The following is a 21366-nucleotide window of genomic DNA, read 5'->3' as shown; positions in this document are numbered from 1 at the left end:
CTACAGCCCACACGCAGCAGGAGAAGTAGAGTTATGGGCACACCCATTGAGTGTTCCTGTGTGTGGGCTCACAGGATCTCCATATTTCAGGTGCAACATTTGTGAAAGGCCTACATGTGCAAAGGTAATAACGTGAAGTCCAACTTGTGCAGTCAGCTGCACTCATTTTGAGGAAATACCAGCTGCCCTCATTTTGAGGAAGATCAGACTTGCCCATGGTGAAGCATTCCTTAGTTACATCCAGACCAGATTACTGCAATGTAATAGGGGCTGCCTTTAAAGATTCTCTGTAAACTTCTGCTGGTTCAGAATATGGCACCAGGGGTTTGACAGGGTAGGTTGTCCTTCGGGGTACATAACACCTTTGTTCCATCAGCCTCTGGTTTGTTTCTGGAGCACAACTCAAGATGCTCATTATCACCTTTATAGCTATGGAGGTTTCAGACCTAGGATATCTAAAGGATTGTCTTCATCTATCCATCCATCCATCCATCCATCCATCCATCCATCCATCCATCCATCTATTTCTAACAGCATTCATCAGGCTGATCTCAGGGCAGAGTATAGTACCATCAATTCCAACCAAAACAATCCGGATAAAATAGCAAGTCCTTAAAACACAGCTTTCCTGCTACAAACTATGGTTTGCAGGGATGTCCTAACTGGATGGATCATGACCTTCTTGCTTGCCATGCCTGGATTTGAGACTCCCAAACTCAGAAGGTCTGCTGGACCCTTTTCCACCACCTAAATAAGGCAGGTTTTCCCCCCCAAGCAGGCATTTGACATGCCAGACCAGCGGAATTTTGGTGCAATGACCAGTTAAATTATTTTTATGTGCCTGCCTTTGCTTTTAATGGTTTCCTGTGCTGCTTTCCCTTTGATGGATGACTCGTCGTTGTTTTGAACACTGTGTCTGCACTGGAAGAGGAGGGTGTGTGTAGATCCCTCCAACTTAATGAGTTAAATTTCATGCATGGAAGCCCAGCCATCCTATACAGTAGGTGAAGGTTTGCCCAGTCGATGGGGCAGGCAGCTGTGATCTTTCTTACACCAAGGATTGGAAGAACTTGCCCCCACTGTCTCAGCACTGTTATGCAGAGATGTTATTGAACAAGGCAGGGATGTGGTGCCTTCAGGAGAGAGAAAAAAGCCCTCGGTTTCCAAATCAGAAGGCAGCTGAAATGCCTTTTCCTGGATGAGGTCTAGAAAGCATTTAGCCTAGCATTTCTACCATTGGTGTGTGTGTGTGTGTGTGTGTGTGTGTGTGTGTGTGTGTGTGTGTATACCTCTTTACATTTATGCTCAGTAGGACTGAAATGGCCTATAATCTTTCCTGTCTGTCAGAACCACTTTATTCTGCACCAACATCTAATTTCCCTCCAAGCCTCAGCTCCGTTACAAACTAATCCAGGATCATTGCAGACAAGAGGCCACAACATCGCACGCAAATCTCCCTGCTGCCACCTGCTGTTTGCTGCCACGATGGAGAATCCAACGGAGAACGGAGGGAGGAAAGCGGGCATTGATTGTAGGCTGCCTTCCTGTAAAAATAGCATCCCGCCGTGCTGTGTAGGAGGGTCAGAGTGCACAGGGGAAAGAAGGATCCCACACTTCACATTCAAAGTGTTTTACCTGAGCAAAATGCATAGATATTGTCAGGGAACTGCCATCGGCTCAAGGGGGAGAGGGGGAAAGCCGGATGGATTACAGAGAGCCCCCAAAGATTGTGGGAAGCAGCACTTCATAAGCGGAGGAAGGAAGCCACGCCTCTAGTGGAGAGGAGATGCAGGGCTCAGAGGAGGCGAGGCGGTACCAGGACACCTTGCCTGGGCAAAGCGGGGAGGAGAGAGGTCCCTCGTTACCAACACCCTCCTTGCGCAGTAAGGTTTCGCACCGAGAGGGGAGACGCAGACTGGGCGTCAAGAAACTACTTTGCTGGGGAAGGTTTAAAGACTGCCCACTCACGGATTCTGCCAGTGAATGAGCCAGCCATGGGAGAGTGGCGCTCTGAAGAAGAAGAAGAAGAGTTTGGATTTGATATCCCACCATTCACTCCCCTTCAGGAGTCTCAAAGCGGCTAACATTCTCCTTTCCCTTCCTCCCCCACAATAAACACTCTGTGAGGTGAGTGGGGCTGAGAGACTTCAGAGAAGTGTGACTGGCCCAAGGTCACCCAGCAGCTGCATGTGGAGGAGCGGAGACGCAAACCCGGTTCCCCAGATTACGAGACTACCGCTCTTAACCACTTCACCACACTGGCTCTCCAAATCTCTGGACAGATAAAGTTTATTTTGGCATCAAAAGCAAGGCTTCACAGCCGAGCAGGGAGGTATTTGCCTGCTTGCTCTCGAGCAACCCCTTGGAACCCTAACAGATATGAACCTTTAAAAAAATCCTTTTTCAACTGGCCTTTTAAGAGAGGTGTGTGTGTGTGTGTGTGTGTGTGTGTGTGTGTGTGTGTGTGTGTGTATTCCAGTCTGCATCTGTAATGGGTTTGAAATTATCATTGTTGATACTTTTTACTGTTAAACAACTCTTGAGATATTTCACTGGAAGAGACTCCTTTAATGAATGAATGATGCAGGAAGAGGACATCAAATAAGGATTTGGAATAATTCCATACAATACCTTTCCCATCACAAGGAATAGCTTACTCTTTTGCCCCCACGATTTCCCCTGCATTTCATCTCATGCGCATCCCTGAATATGACGCATGATATTCATTTTTGGCTTTTAAGTCACTTGTAGGCCTGGCCCTACCATTAGGCAGAGTGAGGCAGCTGACTCAGGTGGCGGGTGCTGGGGGGCAGCAGCAATGCCAAGATATTGGCCTCCCCTGTGTCCCCCTAAGGTAGTTTGCTGCCCTCAGCTGCAATGGAAGAGGCAGTCATGTTAAGAGTGCTAAGAATTGTGCCAGAATTGGAGAGGGAGGGCATTCTACCTTTTGCTTCAGGCAGCAAAATGTTGTGGGCCGACCCTGATTGCTTGTGCCTCTGCAGTCATATTGTTTAAAATTTGCCCAGGACACACTTTGTACTTGTCAACTATTATTTTATTTTTGGCCTCTGCCAATCCTTTGCCCTTCAACAGAAATTATATTCTAAGCACAACCATGAAAACCTCCCTCAATTTACTCCTCATCTGCTTTTTATCACCAATTAATTGAGGGTGCTAATTTGGGCTTAACTTTGGATTTCATGGTTTTAACCTTGTTGCAAAATATAGTTTCTGCATTGCACACAATAAGCCAAGGAATTTTTCCTCTTGTTTTCCTCCTAGGAGTCAGTTCATTTGTTATCTGGATCCCGACTTTGAACACAGCATGAGATCAATAACGTGTCCCATAGTTGTGCAGATGTTCTTCTAACTAAAGAAGTGAAGCTTGCTTGGCCTGGATTTGGTAGTATGCAGTGCTCAATAATTCCTGGCTTATCCTGTCCTTCACAAACACAACACAACCCTGTTCCCTTCAAAGAACACTGACCAAGCTGTGGCAGAAATGGGACTGGCACTCTGGCCACAGGAAGAGAAGAGGGAAATTTCTCTCTCCTTTCATCTTGTGGCCAAAGAAAAATACTGCTTGTCCTTTGGAGATGTAGTTTTCCCAAGGACTAGAGCAGGCATAGGCAAACTCGGCCCTCCAGCTGTTTTGGGACTACAACTCCCATCATCCCTAGCTAACAGGACCAGTGGTCAGGGATGATGGGAATTGTAGTCCCAAAACAGCTGGAGGGCCCAGTTTGCCTGTGCCTGGACTAGAGGATCCTCCAGCTGTCCTTTGTACTATACATTCATTGGGATTTGTGCTGATGATGCTATCTGGGAGGGGGTGTCATATGGGACCCCTGCTTTCTACACTGCTTGCACATGCAGATATTGGGGTGGGGGGTAGGGGGCTGTCACACTGCTTCATTTACAGCCACTGCATATCCTGTAATCATCAGCTGAAATCCAATAATTTTGGCCCCACTTTTGCATCACTATAGCACCTCTGCACAGCAATCCTGTGGTAGCATTGGGGAAACATCGCAGAACAAAACTCAAGCAGAATAAACCCACCATTAACGCACTATTATTGTGTCAAGAACATATTGCAGAAGACACTAGTAAAAGCACACCAAGCTGGAGGGGCCCTAACACTTGGGAAATAAGCCAACCTATTTCCATTAACTTGGAAAAGTAGATGGACTCCCCACCGCAAACCAACCTGACATGAGTTAGAGCAGTGTTTCCCAAACTTGGATCTCCAGATGTTTTTGGACTACAACTCCCATCACCCCTAGCTAGCAAGAGCAGTGGTAAGGGATGATGGGAATTGTAGTCCAAAAGCAGCTGGAGACCCAAGCTTGGGAAACACTGAGTTAGAGTGAGGAGTGACTCACCTCTACTACCGCTTGCAGCAGGACAGCAAGCAGCAACACATGAACTTGCAGCAGGGATAGGGGGAAAATTTGTTTGGTTTGCATTTTAACTAATTTGCACCTCCTGAGGCTATAACGGAAACACAGCTAGCCTTCAAAATGTGCCGTCCTCTCCAATTTGTGATGCAGCCCTTCAGCCCAAAAGTGTGCACAGAAATGCACAATTTAGTGAAAAGTAGCATACCAAAATTGCATAGTATTAGGGGAAAGCCACTTGCAAAAATTGGACAAAACTGCATACAAAAATGTACATATTGAGAGAAATGCACACAAAAATGCAGATTTAAAAACAAACAAACCACCAATTGGGGCAAACTGAATTTAAGGTCAGAAAAATGAAAAACGCAGGAGAAACTGAACTTGACAGCTTCGCCCGTCCCTACCTTGTGAAATTGACTTTGATAGGGGAGGATTGTTTATGATCAGGCTCAGCTCTATATTTCATCCTGAACACAACTGTGAGAGTCATGCAATAAATGAGCACATCCTCTCCAACTTTCCTCTGATTAAAATAGGGACATTCTATTCTACATCAGTGTCTGTCCCTCCCCGCCAAACCCCTCTATATACAGTAGTACCTCGGGTTACAGACACTTCAAGTTACAGACGCTTCAAGTTACAGACTCCGCTAACCCAGAAACAGTACCTCGGGTGAAGAACTTTGCTTCAGGATGAGAACAGAAATCACGCCGCGGCAGTGGGAGGCCCCATTAGCTAAAGTGGTACCTCAGGTTAAGAACAGTTTCAGATTAAGAACAGACCTCCGGAACGAATTAAGTTCTTAACCCGAGGTACCACTGTACTTGGACTGCTAATAGAATATGGGGAAAGACTGGGTCTGGCTGAGATGCCCCAACAGCTGTTGCCAAGAGGAGTATGTAACAATACCATACCAGCAACTGTCTTGGTTATATGCAGGAGCCTTAGGTGATATATGGTAAAACTGCAAGGCATCAGAGGATGCACCCATGCCAGATGTTTACAAGGTGGCACTTTGGCACCAGCAACGTAGTCTCCATGGTCAGCAGCTATAAGCTCCCTTTTGCACCTGCGTAAGCTGGGCTCTCTTAGGCCCCTCCTGCCACCACCATCACCATACTCTGATGTGTGAGCGGTACTGGCTGGCAGAGCTGAGGAGTGCAGCAGCAGCAGCAACTGGTGCTCCTCCTCCTCCTCCTTCTCCTCCTCTTCCTCCTCCTCCTCCCCTTGCTGCAGGTCCTACTGTGCTACCATGAAGGGCTAGGCTGCCTCCTCCCCCTCCCCCCGGCCCCACCCTTCCTCGATCCCTTTCCTTGCTTGCAGAATTCAGGATTCTGCGTGACATAAGGAGAAGCTGTGATGGCTTAAGGGTTTTCATGATGGTCCCACCATTTTCAGGGCAGTTGGAGACTATGCGAACATGGATCCAGAAGCAGTTGCTTGTCTGAAAACTGTAAGAGCAAGGAGCTGCCTTTTTTTTTTTTTTTGCTTTGTTTCTCCCGAGCCTAAAAAAGCTATTTTTAAAGTACCAATAACCTTGAAGCTAACTAGTTCCCCTCTTTGTGAAAGCATGAAATTTTGACTTGAGGTGCTAGTTTGAAAAATAATGCTCTATCTGTTCTCCAGGGGATTTGTATTCAAGCCTATCTTTGTTAGGATCAAGCAGATTTATTTCATTATCCAGGCAGTCTGCTGGAAAGGCCACAAGCCTGATTAACCCCAACCCTTTGCCTATCTTTCTTCTAGACACACTTATTTATTGTCCTCACATAAGATCAGCCTGACCTCACCAACTAGCCTCAGCCCTGCAGTAATAGTGTTTTTGCTCTGATATGGACCAAATTATGCAAAATGAATAGGGAGAACTGTACAAAGAGAGAAGAGCAATTCCTATCAAAGCCTCTTTCAACTGCACAGAGCGATCTTCTCCCTATTTCTTCTAATGCCTGGGCACAATAAATGGAGGTATTGCATTGCTGTAACTATTCAGCTCCACAGGACAGGTGCAAAGAGTCCAAGGAAGCTTTCTCTTTGGAGGGCAGCAGCTGCCTTTCGGTTGAATGGGTCTCCGATTAGATTTACAGCTAGGAAGGATTTTTCTCACAGTTGACTGCTTTCCTCCACTTTCCTCTGTATTCTTCAGCTTGGCTCATACCTCGTTTCTGTTCCCTAGTTGGGATTCCCCAGAGCTACTTCCAGGGCTGATTTTAGGGAGATTTTCTGGGGGGAAACAATATGCCCTCAGCCAACCCCCTCCTCCTCTCTTGGAAACCACCGTCCACTTCCTTGCCCTCGCCCTCTGTGCCCAATCGACACAATCTACATGCAGGCGCAATCTCAGATTGCTTGGGAAGGACCCAGGAGAGGAGAGGACATAGACAGCTGTGGGAAGACCTTCAGTCTTCACAAATGGCCTCATAGGGGCAAGACCAACCAAAAAAGAGTTGTTGTCCTCATCAGGCCTCCTGTGCAGACCTTGTTTTTCTAACGAAGAGTTAACTTCATCTACTTTGTGTGATTTACTGCTGGCTCGCTCATGACACCCTGACTGCTTTCCTAACCAAGATGTACTTGTGGAACATTTTGGTTTCAGTTTGGAGACACTGTCAGACAATGGCCACCTTGCCTCTGCTTTACTATCGCTAATCTCTTTATGAGTCTTTTCCCTTTGTAGTTTTGGAGGTGTTGGGGGGGGAGGGCAAAACTCAGGAGCTGAATATCTAGTTTGCCTGCTGAATGTCCCCAGTTCAATTTCTGGCACCCCAATCAAAATAGCCCCTGCTGCAGGGATGAAGGAGAAATATGATTCAGTCTGTCAAGTTAAGCCAAATTAACCATAAGTAACATAAAGGTAAAGGTGACTGACTCTGGGGTTGCAGCGCTCATCTCGCTTTATTGGCTGAGGGAGCCGGTGTACAGCTTCCGGCTCATGTGGCCAGTATGACTATGCCGCTTCTGGTGAACCAGAGCAGCACATGGAAACGCTGTTTACCTTCCTGCTGGAGCGGTACCTATTTATTGACTTGCACTTTGAGGTGCTTTTGAACTGCTAGGTTGGCAGGAGCTGGGACTGAGCAATGGGAGCTCACCCCGTCACGGGGATTCGAACCGCCGACCTTCTGATCAGCAAGTCCTAGGCTCTGTGGTTTAACCCACAGCGCCACATAACCCCCTGGCTAAATCTGGCATAAACAAAGCACTGATCGGAACCTGGTTTTGTATCAACAGTCTCTCCCTACAACCATCACCTCACATGTGAATGCAAGATGCAGCATTTGAGGAAATATATGGATCTTGACACTATTGTGTTTGGAATTCGTCTCTCCCCTCGGCTGGTGAAAGGTAAATCAAAGTTAAGCAGAATTGTATTAAATTATCCTCTCAGCAGGATGTTGATGATGGAGTCAAGATGAAGGTGTCTAAATTTCGGGACAGTGTCTTTGAATCCTGAAAATTGGTTTGGTTTTTGGTTTTTTATATATATAATAATTACTGGAGAGTTTGATATGAGAGGCAAGAATACCATTTCATCATTACCCTGGGAGAAAGGAGTACCAAAAGCCCCACAAGACACCAAGAAAACTATGTAACAGTTATAAAGTCTTCATTCTTTCTCTTGGATTGCCTGACGTTGTACCCTAAAATGTGTAAAGGTGACCTAAACCTAGAATTTCCCTGAAATATTCTCAAAGTCAGATTTGTAATGGAAATGGAACGTAATACAAATGGTGATGTAAAAAAAGAGAGGGAAGATTACTTTTAACCAGGGTTGGTGGATCTTTTTCAGCTTGAGGGCCAAATTCTTTCATCGGCAACATTCTGGGGGCTGCAAAGCAGGGGGGGAGGATAGAGGCAAAAGTGAGTAGAACAGCAGATTCAGCCTACATTGCAGCCACACAGAATTCAGAGATGCTCACATCCTTCCTTTACATCCCCACTCCATCTAGATGAGCAAGAAGCATGATCAGAGTTCAAGAACAAATTCCAGCCACGCAAAAATGCTCAAGGGCAGCACAGAGCAGGGTTCGTGAGGCGTGTGGCCCACCGAGTGGGTGTGGCCTGGGAAGAGTCCTGAGGACCAGATAGACAGGCTTGAAGGGCTGCATTTGGCCCCAAGGCCTGCGGTTCCCCACCCCTCTTGGAGTAACTGGATGTAAGAAGGGGTTGATTTCCTTCTTAAGCACAAATCACCCCATGGATGAGCTAATCGCAGGTGCAGGGTCAGTCAATCTGGTTGTTATGGTGATGGCCCAGTGCCCCGACTATATCTGTGATTAATGTATGCCAGTTTCCAGGAGTCTGCAGTTGTCTATCTGTTAGTCCGTGTTACTTATCCGGTATTGCGTCTTGAATTGCTGGACGTATTTAGAGTAATATTTGTATATATCTGTATAAATCTGCATCTGCAGAAGCCTACAAGCTGTATGTATATATATATATATATATATATATATATATATATATATATATATGCAGGTTTTGGTGTCTTCGGGTGTCTTCCCGTGTAAGAGTTGGGGTGTCTAGGCGACGTTTCGACGAGGTCTCACTCGTCATCTTCAGGCTGGTGCTTTCGGCTTCTTGTTACTGGAACAGAGCCTAGACGTCGCCTAGACACCCCAACTCTTACACGGGAAGACACCCGAAGACACCAAAACCTGCATTCCTGTACCCGTGAAAATCTACGAAAGCATATATATATATGCTTTCGTAGATTTTCACGGGTACAGGAATGCAGGTTTTGGTGTCTTCGGGTGTCTTCCCGTGTAAGAGTTGGGGTGTCTAGGCGACGTTTCGACGAGGTCTCACTTGTCATCTTCAGGCTGGTGCTTTCGGCTTCTTGTTACTTGTTATATATATCTTGAGAGATGAATGCAGGGTCTGCATTGGTTCATGTGTGGAGAGGCAGTCCTTGAGGTATTGAAATCATGAGCCCCATAAGGCTTTATAGGTTAAAACCAGCACCTTGAGTCACAGAATCATAGACTTGTAGAGTTATAAGGTGCCCCGAGGGTCATCTAGTCCAACCTCCTGCAATGCAGAAATCTCAACTAAAGCATCCATGACAGATGGCCACCCAACCTCTGCTTAAAAACCTCCAAGGAAGGGGAGTCCACCACCTTTCATGAAAGTCTGATCTACTGTCAAACAGAAACTATTGAGAAGCCAGAGCAGTCATGCCAGAATTGGTGTTCTATGTTCAGACTACCTTGTCTTGGTCAACAATTTGTCCAGTTGCAGTATCTGAACTGTCTTCAGATACAGCCCAACATAGAGGTTATCTGAGTGTGGGCAACAGAAGCTGTCCTATCCAGATAGGGGTACTGAAGCTGATGGATTGCACTCTGTGTTGCAGAGGCCACTTGGGCCTCAAGCAACAATAATGGATTGAGAACTACCCACAAGCCATGTACCTTCCCCTTCAGGTGGAGGTCAACCCCATCTAGAAGAGGTTGACCCCACCTATGCAGTCAAAGAAACCACTCACTAACAGTGCCTCATTCTTTTCTGGGTCAAGCTTCAGCTTACTGGCTCTCCTCCAGTCCATTGCTGAGAGAAGACATTGATCTAGCACATCCACTGCCTCACCTGCAAATGCGAAGAAGAAGTAGAGCTGTGTGTCATCAGCATATTGCTGACAGCATACTCCAAAACTCCAGATGACGCTGCTCAGCAGTTTCATGTTGATGCTTTAACCAAATGTGTGTATACCTGGCCATACTGAGTTAATTTATTGGCCCATCTGCCTCCATTCCTGTAGCTAGCAGGTTGTGGTTTTCCAAGGTCTCAAACAGACATCTTTCCTGGTCCTGCCACTTTTAAACACCGAGGCAAGGATTTTTAAAGGAAAAGGAAAAAAGCTTCCAAAATCTGAGATCCTCTGGATAAGGAATTCTGTCTTTGATTTACTAAATTCGATGTGTGCACAGTACAAAGATGGAAGTACAAAATATATAGGCTGAGCATCATTTCCTCCAACAACAAATGAATTTCCGTTGAGTTCTGGGCCATTCAGAGTATATGAGCCAAGCCTGATGAAGGTTAAGAAATGATGTCTATCAGCCTGCAACAGAGTGCAATCAGTAGCCTAAAGGTCAGACATTCATAACACATACAATCCCCTGAGCCACTTAATCCTCCAAGAAGGAAGGGCTTTCTATTGGATAACGGAAGGTCTTTGCCAAAATCAGAAAGAAGCTTAAAGAATAGCTTTGAGGATATGAAGAGGGATGATAGATGATGAGGATAAAATGTGTCTGAGAAGGTCTGAGTCCAAAGAGCCATGCTGCATTATCAGCACATGTTTATCTGAACTTTCTAGGCTGCAAAAGCTAGTGTAAGGTAATGGCTGAAAGTTGTTGTTCTAACAACAAATCTTAAGATCAATTCTCACTCTCACCGTGAACTCACACAATAACCTTATTATTTCGTACCAACCACGCTATCTGCAATACGTTTACAATAATATTGATCTACCTTAAAGGGTTGTAAATATTTCAGAGACGTTATTATCACTGTAATATCGCAATCAATGGGAAGCTCTTTGAAAGCTGAGAAAGAACCGTAGAAACCTAAAGTCAATTTGTTGCAATATGAATCTGCTGCACAACTGAACTCGTTGAAGTTGAGTTCAGTTGCAGTTGTCTGCAAAGGTCAGGTGTCTAGCTACCAGTGAGAGGGCATTTTCTGGGGTTGTATTCCAACTATGGAACTCCCTCCCCAAAGAGATCTGCCTGACACTTTCATTATGATCCTTTAGGCTGGGAATGAGGACCTAAGGCCCTCCAGATGACATTGGACTTTCATGAGCCCCAGGTAGCATGGGCAGAGGTCAGGGACGATGGGAGTCAGATTCCAAAAACATCTTGATGGCCACAGGTCCCCCATTCTTGCTCTAGATGCCAGGCAAAGTCTGTCCTGTTCAGGCAGAGCTTCTGGAAGTTCATGGCTGCTGCTTTCATTGTTATTTATTACACTATGCTTCCAGATTTGATGTCCTTGTTTCCCTGGTTTGCTCTGTGGTTTGGGCTTGGTGTCTCTGATGGATTTCTTAATTGCTGCTTTTAAGAATAAATAAATGCTTTTATCCTGCTTTTTGCTTTTATTTTGCAATTGTTGTTTTGTTTTTATGAAAATGTGTTTATGCTATTTTGCTCAACCTCCTTGAAAGGCATGTGTTTGACAGAAAGGGAGCACATAAAGCCCATAAATAGACATATAGCATTTCCATACTGTCCAACAACAAATACATCATGCTGAGTTTGCTGGTGGCGTGTCTCTGCACCTGAGTCACTGCTGTGGTGAAATGGCTGGGTATTTTTTTGTTTGTTTGTTTTGCTCCAGTGAGGTCCTCACTCAACACCAAGGAAAGTAGCGATACAATTTGCCCTTACCTGTTGGATCGTTCCCTTTGCAGTGAAGAAGAAGTACAGCATATATCCTGGGATCAAGATCATAGATGACAAAGCCATGCTCCAGCCAATCCCTTGGCCCCAAGCAGGATAAACGTATTTCCCTAGACTCAGGGGAGTCATTTCAAATACACTGAAGAAGAAAACTCCCTGAACAAAGAGAAGAAGAAAATGTTGCAGCTCAGCAACAGCACAGAAAGCAACAGATTTGTTTGAGGATGCTGACCTTTCTTCTAGACCAGACTATGCCAGCCTGATGTTTTGAACTACAACTGTCATCAGAGGTAGTCCAAAATGTCTAAAGGGCACCAACGTAGCAAAAACCGGTCTAGACTCTCCATAGATGACTTCTCCGTTGCCCTCAGCCCAGGGAGCTACTCTTAACACGCCCCAGGGGTGGCTGTGTAATAGCACCCATTCAATCTCCTTTCAGTGTAACTTGTTCAGTTCATTAAACAAGTTCACAGAGGATAGGAAAATTAGTAGTCACATTTCAGATGTAGACAAAGGACCAGCTAGCTCTATCTAAAGGCTAAGGCCCCCTTCCCACACCCCATAGTTCCTAGCCAGTTCAATCACTGCTGCAGCTGTTGTTGTTTTAAAAGGAAACACAAATGAAGGACTAATGACACCAGCACTTACTATCTTGTCTAGTTTTGCCCTTTACAAAGAGACCACAGACCTGGAAATGAGATTCTTAGGTTTGACCATCTTACCAAGCAGACAAGTGGAGTGAAGAAGGCCCAGCAGATCTTCCACCATGCACAGGGCTTATAACCAATCATCTCTTCAATGTTACCGTAAAATCTATTCACACCTGAAATCAGAAACATCTGTTAAGTGGATGGAAGGAGAGGTGTACTTTGGATTCAGATGAATCCCTAAGGTGATTGTTGCCACTTTTGGTGGTACAGAAATTGTGTGAGCAGACAGACAGTCAGGCAAACAAGCTGGCCCAGCAGAGTGTGCCATGGAAACCCAATCCTGACCCTGATGGAGTTTGCAAAGAGGGGTAAGCTTGCACTTACTTACCATAACACCAAGAGATGGAGATGGTCTCGAAGAAGACAAGGAAGAGCAGGCACATGCCACTGGCTGAGTAATAATCAAACAGCTTGAAAACATAGATGCCACCCTGTGGGGACACAATATGAGCCCTTAATGCACTTAGAGAGCAAGCAAAGCAAATGAAATTATAAGAATTTCATTTGAAGGGAGGTTTTTGCCTGGAGCTTCGCAATACTGTCTCATGTGCAGGTTTGACGGTTAAGAACAACACTGCAGGACAGAAGTTGTGCATGTTTTCCTTTCATTTCTTTAAAAATGGAAATACTAGGCTTGTATTGCAAAATAGGAGAGAAATCAAGGCTGGGACCTCACCATGTGAGAAGGATGCCCCCAACACTGACTCCCTTGCAATGATCTTGATGAAAACCCATCCCCAAGCTTCTAATTATTATTATTATTATTATTATTATTATTATTATTATTATTATTATTATTATTATTATTTGCATACTGCCCTATACCCGCAGAAGCATGCTATGGGGAAGAAAGGGTGGAATCCCTCACTCCTTCTATGGCATGGTCTTGATCCTTGATCTAGGCTCTCCCTGGACATGCCATTTTGTCTGAAAAAATGAAACCCATCAAATGCAACCACACATTTCTGGTATCTTCCAGTTTTACTCCAGTCATCATGGATTTCCACAAAGACGTCTGGGATGGTAGTTTGACCAGGGTAGTGAGATTATAGGGCTGCCCACTAGCCCAAAGAAAAGGCCCATGTCTACTCTTTTACAGACATCGGCTATGGACTTCTCTTTTCCAGCTTTTTCTACATGATTACAGTATTTACTGGGATGGAGAGCTAGATACCACTCTTTTTGCAGGGTCTTTGGCTGAACCCCTTAACCCTCCTTTCCAATTGTAGCTTTATATGTTGCTGTAACTGCAGTTGTCCCAATCAAGAATCAGTGTGGTTAAGAGCGGTAGTCTTGTAATCTGGTGAACTGGGTTCACGTCTCCGCTCCTCCACATGCAGCTGCTGAGTGACCTTGGGCTAGTCACACTTCTCTGAAGTCTCTCAGCCCCACTCACCTCACAGAGTGTTTGTTGTGGGGGAGGAAGGGAAAGAAGAATGTTAGCTGCTTTGAGACTCCTTTGGATAGTGATAAAGTGGGATATCAAATCCAAACTCCTCCTCCTCCTCCTCCTCCTCCTCCTCTTCTTCTTCTGACCTTTGACTTTCTCTTCCTCTCTGTTTTCTCCACTGCACTGCACTGGGAGGCCTCCTAGGAGTAACTTTGAAGCAAGTGGGAGACCAACCTGACCCTGCCATTTACCAAAGAAAGGATACCAGCAGGGAGCTTCATCTCCCTCTCCCTGCCAGAAAGAGCACTGTGCTCTGACTGCACCACTGCCTGGTGCTGTGGAACCCTATGTAGAAGCAATGATGAAAGCACACTCTGGTCCCCATCCAAGAGTCAAAGAACAGGAGCCACCAGATGCTATTCAAGCAAGAGCTCCAGAACAGAAGGATAACCCTGACTTGAAATGGATAACAGTTGCCTACTTAGAGCTCCCCACTTTGTTTGGGCCTTGAATAACAGATCTGTCATCAAAAAGAGACTTAGAATACTGGATCCACACCTGAATAAGCACTGAAACTAAGAGATCATCAGCATCTAATAGTAAAAGGGTATGCACCGTTTTTAATACCTGGGTGATGTTGGAGAATCCAATGAGGTAAGAGATGAAACACACCACTGCAATAAAGATTTTCTTCCTTGCTCTCAGCACATGTGGAAACTCATCCATCAGGGCTGTGATGAAGCCTTCCACTGTGCAAAACTGCAGGAAGAAATGAATAGGAATACATCAGCAACCTCCTTGTTGAATCTGTATCTCCTTAGCTTTTCACATCAGCCTTTGAATCCACACAGTAGCTTGGTTCAGAAATAACGTCAAACCATGGTTTGATGCTATTAGAAAGAACGTTCAAAGGGCCACAAATTTGTATGCTCCCCTTCCTTTCTCCTTCCATTACATGTTCATGGCAATTCCCTTCCTTGCCTCCTGGTTTAAGGCAAACCATTGTTACACACCCAGGGCAGAGAGGGAGGGGGTTATTTTTTGGTGGGGTATTTTTATTCTTGTTTTTATTGCCTATTTTGTGTTTATATCTTGTATTTTTATGTTGTAGAACCACAAATGGTGGTATACAAATTTAATTAAAAAATAGCAAACTATAATTTGACTGAGGAGAATTTAGGAAACCTGCATTTTATTTTTATTTACTTATATGGAGATTTCTACCCTACACTTCTAGCATCTTTGCACCACTCAGGACAAGCCAATAAGAATTTTAAAATCCCATTGTCTTAAAATGTATTAAAATATATTATAAATACAATAATTTTTAAATACACAACATTAAAAATACAGTGGTGATCCAATGTTAGTCATGCACAGAGCAGACCCACTGAACTCAATGGGCTTAAGTAACTTCATTGATTTCAGTGGGTCTGCTCTAACTTGGGGTTCGTCCACACTGTCACATGATTTCTAGTCACAGGCCCAAGAAGCTTTAGTTTTGTCTCACCACTTTCTCTGGGAAAATCTACTTTTACTGCCGAATTGGAACAAAATGTCTGTGAGATAAATTAGCCTCGTATAGCCAACATGCTTAGGTCTAATTGAAGCATGAAGGGGTTAAGACCACAGAATAAACTGTCCTGCCAGGCTTAGCTAGGTCACTTCCCCTCACCGTGGGAGGGTCACCAAATACTTTGTTCTCTCCGGTTCCACCATTACCAGTAAGGAAATCTAAGATGGATGCTCCAAGCTTAGACTGTATGCTTAAAGAAAGTTGTTTTTGTGTTTCTATACAAATAATTTAGAAATTTTTACCATTTTGGAACCTAAGTTATACTGCCTATCTTTTCTTGCTGCTGTATGGGAAAGCACATGAATCTGACATTTGAACAGTTTGTAAGTAAACCATTTTTAACCTACAAAATGTAGGTTACCACCTATATTTAACCACCTATATTTCCATGCTTACTTTGTTGCATGTTTTGTAATTTTAAATCTCTGCTGGGGCTCTGTCACCAAAGAGTGCTTCTCCCAAAACTGTACCTAGACATCCAGGGAATTCTCCTTTTATTTTACCTACATTTCCCCTTTTATCAAACACACCAACATCAATCAGCAGAAAACATTCCTTCTGATTCAGCGGTACATAGCAGATTTTCCCAGGGAATGCAATGGAACAAAACTAAAATCTCTCGGATTTTCAGTCATGGAACAAACAGAAGTCTGAATGAGTCCTTAGTTGAAAGGCAAAGCACACAGGTAAAATATGACAGAATAAAAATGTGTTTCCCAACTGGTGAAAGACAGCCAGAGGAGAGACCATCCATACTTCACAGGGCACTGTATTGGGGCAGACACTGAGAAGGCCCTGTTGTTGTTGCCACCAACTGTACCTTCAACTTACATAGGGCACAGAGAAGGGTCTCTCCATTTAACCTGAGGATTTGCCCATATGGTGTGCCTGTGTTTTACCAACAACAGGTGTGCAATCCACAGAGAAGATGGCCTTAATTTCATTTCGCTTCCATGCTTGTTATACGAACAAATAATTTTTGCAACAGTGCTTCATTTACCTCCACCTGTTGTTTGATTGGCAAGCTGTTTGTCAGAGGAACAACCCCCCCAAAAAAAATTCTTAGCCCGAAAGGCTTCAGGGGTAAGCCTTTGTCATGACATATGTAATACTAATGGGCCTGGTTGAGAGGGGGCAACTCCGGACAGCTCTCAGATGTCATTCTTCAAAAGGACTCTTGAACGCCGCAACCCTGTGGGCCACTTCTGTGTGCAAACTGATTAAGAAGCAACACGAAAAGTCATTAATTTTAGAAGTGTTTGAGAGCTTAGCGAGAGCTGTCACTTTAAAAGAATCCAAGAGGCACCTTGGGGAAACAAGCAGCACTCGATAAAATCATGTAAAATTAAATGCTTTAAGAAAAATGGTATTTAGTGGAATAAAAAATATATATAATGAATTAAAGTAGCTGTTCAGTTAGCATTTGCGTCATTTTTAAAAGGTCTCTAAATTATGAACTGGGTCAAATTCAGCTACAACTGCAGCTCCTAGGAGTATTAAATTATAAATAGCCAACACAATATATGGAAAAGAAATGGAGTTTGCGGGAAAGCAAGGACACACGGACACACACACACACACGGACACACACACACACACACACACACACACACACACACTCCTCTTAAAAGGCTGGGATACAATATAAAATTGAAAGCCAATCAATTTGTCATGGATTCCATAATAGCTGCTACTATACACACCGCAAAAGCCTACCCCATTTAACCATTCAAACTGTGCCTGTAAAATTAGAATGTGGAGGAGAAGAGTTGCAAGTTAGCTAAAACAGGTAATTTTCTATGTACAAGGACTCCCCCACTCCTCACAGCAGAACATTTGACAGAAGGAGTTTATCCCCCTGCCTCATCTGCAGTGTGAATTGTACAGCCCAGGAGAAGTTGCATCACATGGTTCTGCCGCATGTGTAGATAGGTTCTGAGATGCAGCTACATTATTATATTTTATATTTCTAGTTGGTGTCTAGGGTTGATTGATTCACAGTTTATACAGGGCGAATAATCTCACCACAAAGCTATGTGAAGCAGTAGCTTGAGGTGGTAGATTCCAAAGGAAGCACCAATTTCATGCCTCCAGCCCTCATCCCTAGAAAACTCAATCTTAGCCTGTCATTGAAGAAAAAATGAGTTCCTGTCCAGAGCAAGAATGGAGAGTTATCATGCACTTACATTTCGGGTACATAAGCAACTATGAAGGCCTCACTGATTTTGCATTGCTTATTTATTTTATTTGTCATCAAAGCACTGGAGCTCGAATTTCAGGCAAGCAAATTTAGGTGAAAGATCCTAAATATAAGGGTTCAGCAACGGGATGAGATGGCATAGGAATTAGCAGCAGCTGTTGCCATTCAAAGATTCATGATAAGGGAGGCAGCTCCTTGGGATCAGAAGTTTGTGGCTTCTGACAGGAAGCCCCTGTGGGCCAAAGGAGCTTGACCCATGCAAAGGGGATAATTCCCCCCCCCCATTTTATTCTTCCATTTTCTCATTTTACATAAATTTAAACAGAAAAACAATCCTTACATTGTGTTTTCTTCTTCTTCTTCTTCTTTTTAAATGCTTTTTATTGAGTTTTCATAAGCGCAAACAAACAAAATAAAGACTCCAATATTCCACAATCATAGTCTACTTATTTTCTAAACGCTCTTTCGCGTGTGGACTTCCCTCCCTCCCTTCAACAGGTTTTTGTGTTATTCTCTTTTCCCGAAGATTCTTAATTACATTCTATACACATCACAAAATTTATTTTAATCCTACTACAGTCTTTAAACTTCTACAGTTATTACTTATATATTCAACAAATTTACTCCACTCCTTTTTGAACTTTGTTTCCTCTTGGTTCCGAATCCTATGTGCTAGTTTTGCTAATTCTACATATTCAACCATTTTTGTCTGCCACTCCATACATTGTGTTTTCTTCAACTTCCTTCCCTTCCTTTCTGCGATTACTTATTTTATATCTTTTTTACTATTGCATATCCCATTTATAACTAATTATTAACTTCCCATTGTATTTTCTTTTAATTATCTCTTGCTACACCAGTTTATGTCGACCCTGCTAAGAAGGGGGTGATTATAGAGAAGGGAAGGGAATTAGTACAGCCTGTTGCTACAGAACTTCCACCTGTAAAAACAGTGGTGATGGCCACCAACTTAGATGGCATAAGACAAGTCCATGGAATATAAGGCTATCCTACCTCCAGGATCAGAGGCACCATGCCTCCGTTCATATAGTTGCAGGAGGGTTCTATTGCACTCATGACCTGCTTGTGGGCTTCTCAGAGGCACCCAGATGGCTGCTGAACCAGAGAGGCCTTTAATCTGATCCAACAGGGCTCTTCTTACTGCACAGCCAAAGACAATGTTATTTTTTAATGGGTTATCCTTACCTGGCTGTCAAGGCCAAGCATCATTAGCATTGAAAAGAAGAGGATCGACCAGAGAGGAGACATGGGCAGCTGCGTGACAACCTGCGGGTAGGCAAGGAAAGCCAGTCCTGGACCTATAGCCACCAAGGACACAATGAATGGTTATAGTTTTATTTTGTGATACAAGTCAGACACAAGTCACAGCAGGGTGAGCATGTTATTGCATCTCTTAAGCGGTTACTGAGTAATGGTAAGTTGTACTTTCCACCAGCATTTCCCCTTCTGTCAAAATGTTCAGTGGTGTGAGATGGAATCGTCGCTTGGAGCAGGGATACTGGCAACAACATCTGGAAGTAACAGATCAGATACTTGAGTTTAATCTTAATTTGGGCTCTCTTTAAGATTTGGACTGATGTGATTCAATCTTCGATAAACATTTCATGTTGTAAACCAGGGGTCAGCAACCTTTTTCAGCTGTGGGCTGGTCCACCGTCCCTCAGACCATGTGGCGGGCCGGACTATATTTTGAGGGGGGAAATGAACAAATTCCTATTCCCTACAAATAACCCAGAGATGCATTTTAAATAAAAGGACACAATCTACTCATGTAAAAACCACGCTGATTCCCGGACCGTCCGCGGGCCGGATTGAGAAGGCAATTGGGCCGCATCCGGCCCAAGGGGCTTAGGTTGTAAACTCTTTGATCGCTGTCAATATTATATTAACCAGGTGTCAAGAAAGCTGACAATACCAATTGTGATTCAATGTGATTCAAAGCAGATATGCTATCTGACAGTATATGAAGAAAAGATGGCCCTTATTGCATCTGTCGCAGTGCCAGGCAAATGGAGGAGCCCTTTTTTAATAACATCTTTGTAATTTGCTATGGGATCATTTGGTGAAGGGCAAACTGTAAGTACAGATAATAAATAAATGCAAATGCAGCTGCATTTCATTGAAGAAGTTCGTTTTTGCAAGCAAATGATGATAAAAAAACTCTTGCAGATATGTGATTCTTGGAGCACCACCAAGATTGTGCCTGATTAACAGATATAAATATTATACAATGAAGTACCTCTGAACATGTGTATTATGGTGCAAGATGGTCCATGATAGCAAATGGAGCACTGCTTCACCAACCTCAGTCTGCTCTCAATGGACTAGCTGCCTCCATCTCAGTGCCTTCCATCCCATCAGTCCCAATAGGAACCAACAGCCACCACTGATGCCTCATGTGCCTTTCCTTCAGCAAAGAACAACTGCAGCCATTCCCCCACAAAATAGTCCATTTTTTAATAGAAATGCCTGAAGTTTAGTTTCCACGGTGCTGCCAAACTTATGCCCCTTGACTGTACCGGCTCACATTCCCTATTGAAGAGATTGTACCTGAGGATGCCAATTCAGCTATTGACTTCTTGGTGATGTGGGCCATGAAGCCGACGATGGAGAAAATAACAAATCCTGCAAATATGCTTGTTGAAGAATTTATGCCACAAACAATTATGGAGTCTCTGGAGGGGGAGAAGAGAGAGAAAATATATGTATGTATTTTCTGCATTGCTTTTCAGCCTTAGGGTGGCTTCAGGATTAAAACACAAAAATGCAATAAAAATAATGAGATGAAACCAAGCACAATATAAGTCAAATCGTTAAAACAGCAGCCTGAGGGCATGAGGGCGTGAGGGAAATGGGCCAGTTTACACTGCCACTTCAGCTGGTTAAAATAGATTAAAGGCATGATGGAATAGAAAAATCTGAGGTGCTCCTAAAATATAAAAGAGAGGGAGCCAACCACTTTCAGGAGGAGGTTCTACAATCTAGGTACCTCTAGTAGGAATATCCACTCTAATGTCTTCACCAAATGGTGGAACTGTAGATAACGTTAGCATGCAGGCAGCCATGCACAGGAGGTGGTGGTCTGTTAGATCCCAAACTATGTAGGTCAAAATCAGAAACTTGAATTTGGCCCAGTAGCATATCAGAATGCAGTGCAGGTTGAGAGAGGACTGGTGAAGAAGGACCTACAAAGCCCAATAAACAGTCTGAGGCCAACCAATCAGAGAGCCCAGCTCAAACTGCTCTGTTCCATCGCAACCTCTGAAGTAGACGAGGAGCTAGAAGTATTACGTTTCCTGCCTATGTAGCACAATAAGGCAGCAAAGGTGCAGACAGAGAGGTGATCTCAGCCATGGAACATCAACTTTGGAGTGTCCTTCAATACATCAAGGCATTTTTTCTAATGAAAAGAATATGTTGCCTTTTACTGGTCTGGGACAGAGGGGATGGTTTTCATTGTTCTAGGGCATTCTGATTCCAGAAATGCTATCTATCTATCTATCTATCTATCTATCTATCTATCTATCTATTTTAGTTCCAGTAATTTTTATCCCACTTTTCTGAGTTTACAAGCCAAGTGACTCTCAGATATAAAAATCATGAATCAATAAAGTCATAAACTGAACAATTATTACAGCAATACTGTCATACATTTTAAAACTT

General features: G+C 43.8%; 1 protein-coding gene across 1 annotated transcript in view; it reads right to left on the bottom strand.

The window, feature by feature from the left end:
* LOC310687150 (sodium- and chloride-dependent GABA transporter 1-like) overlaps positions 1-21366 on the bottom strand; it is a 40545-nt gene that overhangs the window by 1775 nt on the left and 17404 nt on the right. Inside the window, exons 8-13 of the mRNA XM_083461822.1 lie at positions 20254-20378; positions 18889-19001; positions 14534-14665; positions 12845-12947; positions 12529-12629; positions 11795-11962 (exon numbers count right to left, since the gene is read on the bottom strand). Coding sequence (XP_083317948.1) covers positions 11795-11962; positions 12529-12629; positions 12845-12947; positions 14534-14665; positions 18889-19001; positions 20254-20378 — 742 coding nt within the window. The remainder of the gene's footprint in view (positions 1-11794; positions 11963-12528; positions 12630-12844; positions 12948-14533; positions 14666-18888; positions 19002-20253; positions 20379-21366) is intronic.

This window comes from Podarcis liolepis, assembly GCF_965112155.1.
Source record: "Podarcis liolepis genome assembly, chromosome: 10".
NCBI lineage: Eukaryota > Metazoa > Chordata > Lepidosauria > Squamata > Lacertidae > Podarcis > Podarcis liolepis.
The sequence above is the reverse complement of the archived record's forward strand: the minus strand, read 5'-3'. Positions and strand labels throughout refer to the sequence as shown.